Raw genomic sequence first — 7,253 nt, 5'->3', positions numbered from 1 at the left:
AAATAGGGCACAATCTACTATGTTAATATGAAGGAATTTTCCGTATTGATTTTTCACAGTTTTTTTTTTTACTTGCATTTTTAATTACGCATTGTATTTAGTGTTTTCAGGTTACAGGGTTACAACGGATAATTATGGAAAATTACTAGTACCTTTTCAATTTTTCTAAATGTTTTTCTTACAGTGTACAAAGTGTATCATAAATGAACAATTATTCAGTTATTATTATTATTGTAATAAAATTGAACAATTGCAAATAGCAGCAACTTAATTCACGTAATGTGTGTGCTGCTAGGCATCTTTGGTTTCCTCTTATTGTGTAATTTAGATGGTAATTGTGTGCCTTTTTATCGTTCGGTGTTATTTATCAACAGTTGCTAAAAGTTGCCAAATAAATTTTTAAAATAGCTAAATTTGTTGCTAGGTGCTTTTGGAAGGAAAAGTTGCTGGGTAGTCTGAAAAGTTGCTAAACTTAGCAACTAAATTTGCTAAGTTGACAACACTGCATTCCCCTCTTAGGAGACTCTTGTGGGAGGGAGGATTTTTTCAATTTGAGCGGTAGAGGGGGGAATTTTCAGACTCTTTTTTTTTTTTTTTCCCCAAAAATATGTAATTAAATGTTTGATCATGCTGTATATTTTTTGTTTTTACAATGGGGCAGTTGTTGAGTGTGCATGAGCAAAGTCTCTGGAGAGCGCACGAGTGCTGAATGGTTTAAATACTGGCCAAACTAAAAAAAAACAAATGCTAATTATAAACTTTAGTGACTATGCATGTAAACTGTGACAATCCCTGTGTCAACCGTGCAGTGTGCAGCTCCTTGGAGGGGTAGGGGGGGGAATTTTCAGCCTTTTTTTTTTTTTTTTTTTTCCAAAAATATTTAATTAAATGTTTGATCATGCTGTATATTTTTTGTTTTTACAATGGGGCAGTTGTTGAGTGTGCATGAGCACAGTCTCTGGAGAGCGCACGAGTGCTGAATGGTTTAAATACTGGCCAAACTAAAAAAAAACAAATGCTAATTATAAACTTTAGTGACTATGCATGTAAACTGTGACAATCCCTGTGTCAACCGTGCAGTGTGCAGCTCCCTTATAGCCTATAGTGCAGACGCGATGTGGTGATATGAAGCCAATCAAGCCATTTGCGCATTTTGAGAGGGAAATAAGACCGAGAGCTCGCGGAGATTCACTCGTGCTTTTTGTAAAATTACGCCTCACAGAAATTTTTCAAATTATTTTGTAAGTTATTTAATAAAGAAATATTAATTGTACCTCGCCTTTAGTATTATAATTAGGCTATTTCACCCACGCCGAACAGGTGCCTACATGGGATGATATTAGACTCAAAATGATTAATAGATGCATGCACAATTATCCATGTACTGCATAAATGTTATACATATATCTTACTAACCACAAACAAATGCCTTTCAATTTGAGTCCGTGGAATTCGGGGTTAAATGATTGTGCAGCGATTTGTATAACTACAGACATGTTTGTGAATAAAACTGTTCTGATCTGCATTAAAGGGGTCATATGATGCGATTTCAAGTTTTCCTTTCTCTTTGGAGTGTTACAAGCTGATTGTGCATAGATAAGATCCCTGAAGTTGCAAAGACTAAAGTCTCAAAACCAAAGAGATATTCTTTATCAAAGTTAAGACTCTGCCACATGTTCTGCATTAATATATCATAAATTGCTCATGCAAAAAGGAATCCGTGCATAAGTGGATCAGGTGACATGCGTGCATTAATTGACGTCTAGTTCGAGTCGATCTTGTTCGGTTCATTTGGATTTTGAGACTTCATTTTGCAGTTTACAGCATTTCACATACCCCACACAAACAACTACCAACAAACAAGGCCCAGTGCAATTCATTAACGTGTACACGATTTGAAAAAATCGCAAATGTGCTCACTACACTGAAACAAATGCTTTTCAACCGGTGTCTGCAGTTAAGAATTTTAATGTGCAGCATTTTGTTCAAATAGAGACATATTTGTGAATACAAATGTTATAGTTTGTATTAAAGTATCATGATTTGTGCATGTAGCGATTAAAATGTGCATTTGTGGATCAGGTGACACGCGTGCATTCATTCACATCTCTTCTGAGTCAATTCTATTTGATTAATTTGAATTTTGGCCTTGCCCAATCCACACACACAGAGTTTGCGATCCATGCGCAGCTGAGCTAAAGAAAATCAGCGACCACTAGATGGCACTAGCCCCAGTCACATGTGCGCATTCCATTATGTACGGTTTTATGAATGTTACATGGTGTTTTCTTTGTTTCTTTTTGGTTTGGCTATTCTCCGTCATGCCAAACCTCTCACGGCAGGAGCGTCTTCAGCTTGAGATCGGTTTATGAGAACAGCTTCTAATTCGCCATTAGCACATAAGTAGCCTACGGAGATAAAACACGCAAGTATCGATAACAGTATTGTTTGTCCCGAAGCTTATCGGTAGTCCGGTATTGACCCAATTACGCACCGGTCCAAAAAAAATAAAAAACCAGTTCTGGATTCCCATCGGAAGAAATCTCGTTCCACGGCGGCCCCCCTGAACCGTGGGGCCCCACGCAATTGCGTGGTGCCTAAACACGCTACTGTGCTTGTGTCTGTCTGCTGAATGTGACCCACAATGATTCTCCTCCGTGGCCATGGAAAAATTTATTTACAATGACAATAGGGACAATAGTTTCGTAGAAAAATGTTATGTTTTGTTTTGTTTTGGGGGTTTTTCCCTTTCTTTTTTAACACTTGACCAGCCTCTTTTCACTGTCTACTTTCATTTTATTAAAAAAAGAGCAGCTGGGACGTTTTACTCAAGGATGCTAAATGTGACCCACAATGATTCTCCTCCGTGGCCATGGAAAAATTTATTTACAATGACAATAGGGCATGAGTTTCGTAGAAAAATGTTATGTTTTGTTTTGTTTTGGGGGGTTTTCCCTTTCTTTTTTAACACTTGACCAGCCTCTTTTCACTGTCTACTTTCATTTTATTAAAAAAAGAGCAGCTGGGACGTTTTACTCAAGGAACGGGAAAGTGAGTAGTTTAATTGTGGTTGAATGTTTCTTGTGTCCATTTTTTATGAGCATTATCCCATTACTGTGGCACTTAAATGTTAATGAAGTTTTTGATTTAGCTTCTTTATGATATTCTTTTGCAGAAGCAGACCTCAAGACACCCAGCTTGTGTGAGGTCAAGAGAGGAAAGCGAGAAGGTGTGTAGTGGGTGCTGTTATCTAACTAACCTTTATATTCAGCACTGGAGAATTATTTGCTTACTCTTGAAGAGGGTCTTGATAAGATCAGGATGAGGCTTATAATAACGCCCATTTCTGTCAATGATGCAGCATGGCTGGGATTGTGGGGGTGAGCTTGTGTGGAGCTGAGGTGATTTTCTGAAAAACATGGAAATTAAGCAAAAGTATCGGTGAAAACGCCAAAGTATCAGTGACTCATACCGAGTGAATATAATCGTATCTCTGCACTTGTGTAGTGCATCAATGAATAAGAGCTTTTATTCAAATCCACACAGATGGCATAATATTACTGTGCTGCTGAATGTGATGTTTACTGCCAGCTTTAAGTTTTTTTTTTTCCTTTCTAGTATTTTGATTAATTCTGGGATTCGGTTTAGACTGCCGTAATACTGTTTTCCCTGTCCCTAATCTGCTAACCTCATAACTCTTAATCAAAACCCCCAAACCGTTCCTCTCTTTTTTGTCTTCAACATTGTAATCTTGAATGAATGAGGTCACAGATTACATGCATGTGACATGCGCCGCGCATCTTACCTGAAACTACTCTCACAACAGTGAGGGACTTTGTGCTCCCCGTGGCACGTTAAAATAAAACCATGGCACCTGGACATAAAGGAAAGCCACATCCAGTTATCATCCACCAAATCAAGGTGTCTCACAGAAGGATGCGTCTGTGTTTTTCTCTGAAGACCTCTTCATTCTCTGATGTCTTATCTTAAGCTTCATGACCACAACATTGGCACAAAACATCAACTGTCATTTGAAACAGACCCACTGCATGCAATTTTGCCCTTGACAATTTACTCACCCTCATGCCTTTCCAAGCAAGAATACAAAAGGAGATTTTTCCATACAATGACTGTTCCTAGTCCCTTTCCACTTTCATTACATGGAAAAGAGCAGCTTGGACATTCTTTTAAACCTCTCATTTTGTGTTCCATGCCAGAGGTCGAATAGGTTTTGAAAATGTATTTATTTATTTATTTATTTATGAAGATGTTGCTTTAAGAAAGACATCCAGTGGCAGAGTTGACCTATTTCACTCATTCTTTCATTATTAGGGTATGCTTTTTTAACTATAATGTGAACATTAATATGATTTTTATTGTAAAATGAATACCAGGATACTAGGATACTGAAATACCAAAAAAGAATCTGTTTTCTGATGGTCTTTTGTCAAATGAAGATCAATTATAACCGATGGCTGTCTCTGTACAGAAACGGATGATCGTGCTAGATTAACCCAAGGGAACAGAACACAAACATGAACATACTGTTCTGTAGCTGACAGCCGGACAGAACGTATCCATCAAAGTGACTGAAATGATGAAAAATGCCTCACAGCCTGTCATTATCCCAGCGCACATTCTTAGTTCTGAGACAACACAGATTGTAATATGAAAGTATATCACGAATTTATCCTCGAGCTGTCTTTGTTTAGACTGGAGCGTGTTTACACATTACAGACGCAGCTACAGGTGCTGTAATTACGATAGTTTATCAAGCACTGAGCAAATACGAAATTTTGTCTGGGTGGGTGCTGCCATCTGTTGGTACAACTTTATCACTGTAAATAACGAAAACCTTCATGTTACTCTGGGATTCCCAAATTAAATGTATAGGTATTATTATTATACTATATAAACTTAATATTTACTTGAAGTACCCCCTGAGATTTTAAGGTACTATTTCGATAATTTAACAGCACATTTGTATGATCATGGTTCTCTGATGGTCAGTTAATAATCACATGACGTGCAGGTAAACAGTATATTTATATATAATATTATATTTAATAATATAATATATATAATAACGTGTTATTCTAGTATAGTACTCATTAATATTTTGAATTAGCTTTTATTTTAATATGTAGTCTTCATTTTAATTTTAGCTAATTTTGTGCCTTCTGTGCTTCTGTTATTGTTAGTTTCTTGTATATAACAACAAACAACACGGGATTTATTTTATTAAAATAATTAAAATAAAAGTTATTTACAAAATTAACTAATTAAAAGGACAACAAGTCTATTTCAAATGTACAATTTTTTGAAGTCATTTATAAAAAGCTTTCTGAAAAGAGGATAATTTGGTCCCAAGCAAAACATTAGAGCAGAATAATCAAAGTCTTATAACATTACATTTAAAAAGAAAAAAGATCAGATTTTTAAGGCAACATATACAATGAAACCGTTTTTGCTTACAAATGGATTTCACTGCTGCCACAACTGATGGAGGAAAAAAAACACTTTTTTTTTTATTACATAAAATCAACATTAGTGAAACTACAGTATGTGCAGTTCTGAACACCTGAGAGTTTGATTCCCAGATTCAATGGTCTCTTCTAAAGTTTCGAGACATTTTGAGTGTCACAGTTTCACCAAAAACAGATTACAGCACAGTGTAGTCCAATAGCTTTATGTCCCCTGAGAAGAAAAAAGGTTATTATTGAGCTGTGAGATGAGGTTTGTGGTGTTGTGAGTCCAAAAATGATACTGTGAATTGAGGTGGATTGATTCCATAAGAATGTGAGGATGTTCGGGGACGCGTGTGTTAAGACTATAAATGATCGTTTTAGGTAAAGGAATACTTCATTGAACACTGACCAGTACAAACTTAATGCTAATGCTTAAAGAGTTCGAGTAAAAAAATAAAATATAATGTACAACCTACGATCAGACGAGGACAGTAGTGATGTCACGTTTGTTAAATGCACCTTTAGTGAGTAATTAAAGACCTTCAGTGATTTTCTATGGTCCTTCCTTCAACCAGCACATTTAATTTTGCAGTTTGTTTGTTTCATGATTGCCGATGAGCAGATCAGTGGCGAGTTTCACCACTGAACTACACTCCAATGGCGAGGTGTCAGGAGGACAGGTGTGTGACTGAGCTTCTGCGACCCCAAGAGGTAACAGGTTCTGTGAGCTTGACTGTGCAACAGTATTCTCCATTGAGCAACTAACTGGTGCTTTGGCTCCAGAGCAACAGGTGTGTGTGGAGAGGTCTGAAGCCTGGGGACTCTGAGAAAGGTCTGGAGAGGGGCACAGGAAGGCAGACAGCGGGCAGTCTGGAGAGGAATATTTGGCCATCACCTGAAGCTGCTCGGGTCTGAGGGCGGCTTCAGTACAGACCCTCTCATACAGGCCTGAGTAACTCTGCCAGGCCTTCATCTTCATCTGATTCAGCTTTATCCTTTCAGCTGTCAGCTTCTCTCGCTCGCTCCTCTGCAGAGCACAAAGAAACCACATATATACACTTTAAAAAATATTTAGGCCTAAATTTAAGATTTGTTATTTATATTATTTTCTTTTTTGACATTTAAGTTGCATATAATATTTTATTGGACACAGTTTTAACAAACTATTAAAACTTAATGTGATGCATCTATCATCTATACATAAATGAAACAGGTAAGACTTCTGCACTCAAAAAATCATGGCATAGTTTATTATCTGACTTTATTAAATAACCATACTTTCAAAATGCATTCATTTGAATGAACATAAACTTGTTCACTGTGAAAACCGATAGTTAAAAGGTATGAACGTGGAAATATGGCTAGCTGTAGAACAAGCAATTCAGTAAAAATGTATGAGACTGGATTTATTGATGATGATGAATATATAAACCTGATTATTGTGTATTTTAAACACAATAAATGTATTAGTACTATTACAGAAATCGTACCCGTTTTATTTATGTATGATGACTGACAAATATGCATCACATTAAGTTTATTAGTCTGTTTATGTTAAAACTGAGTAATCCAAATGGGTGTAAACTGTCCAAGCAATTCAAATGTATGGATGAATCTCACAAAAACCTGTCCAGGTCATATTTCACACCAAAAATAACAAAACAGATTTTAAATTAAATTACATTACATTAAAGGAGACATATTATGCCCCTTTTTACAATATGTAATATAAGTCTCTGGTGTCCCCAGAATGTGTCTGTGAAGTTTCAGCTCAAAATACCCCAC

General features: G+C 36.5%; 1 protein-coding gene across 2 annotated transcripts in view; it reads right to left on the bottom strand.

Annotated features, from left to right (window-relative positions):
- Positions 1 to 5,413: 5,413 nt before the first annotated feature.
- The window catches only part of LOC107693912 (transcription regulator protein BACH1-like), a 10,243-nt gene continuing 8,403 nt past the window's right edge, over positions 5,414 to 7,253 (bottom strand). For both annotated transcript variants that reach the window (XM_016493454.1, XM_016493453.1), the window contains exon 6: positions 5,414 to 6,495. In XM_016493454.1, coding sequence (XP_016348940.1) covers positions 6,049 to 6,495 — 447 coding nt within the window. In that variant the 3' untranslated portion in view covers positions 5,414 to 6,048. The remainder of the gene's footprint in view (positions 6,496 to 7,253) is intronic.

The sequence above is a fragment of the Sinocyclocheilus anshuiensis genome, unplaced genomic scaffold (assembly GCF_001515605.1).
Source record: "Sinocyclocheilus anshuiensis isolate Anshui unplaced genomic scaffold, SAMN03320099.WGS_v1.1 scaffold694, whole genome shotgun sequence".
NCBI classification, from domain to species: domain Eukaryota; kingdom Metazoa; phylum Chordata; class Actinopteri; order Cypriniformes; family Cyprinidae; genus Sinocyclocheilus; species Sinocyclocheilus anshuiensis.
Note: the sequence above shows the minus strand (reverse complement) of the source record. Positions and strands in the feature narration are given on the sequence as shown.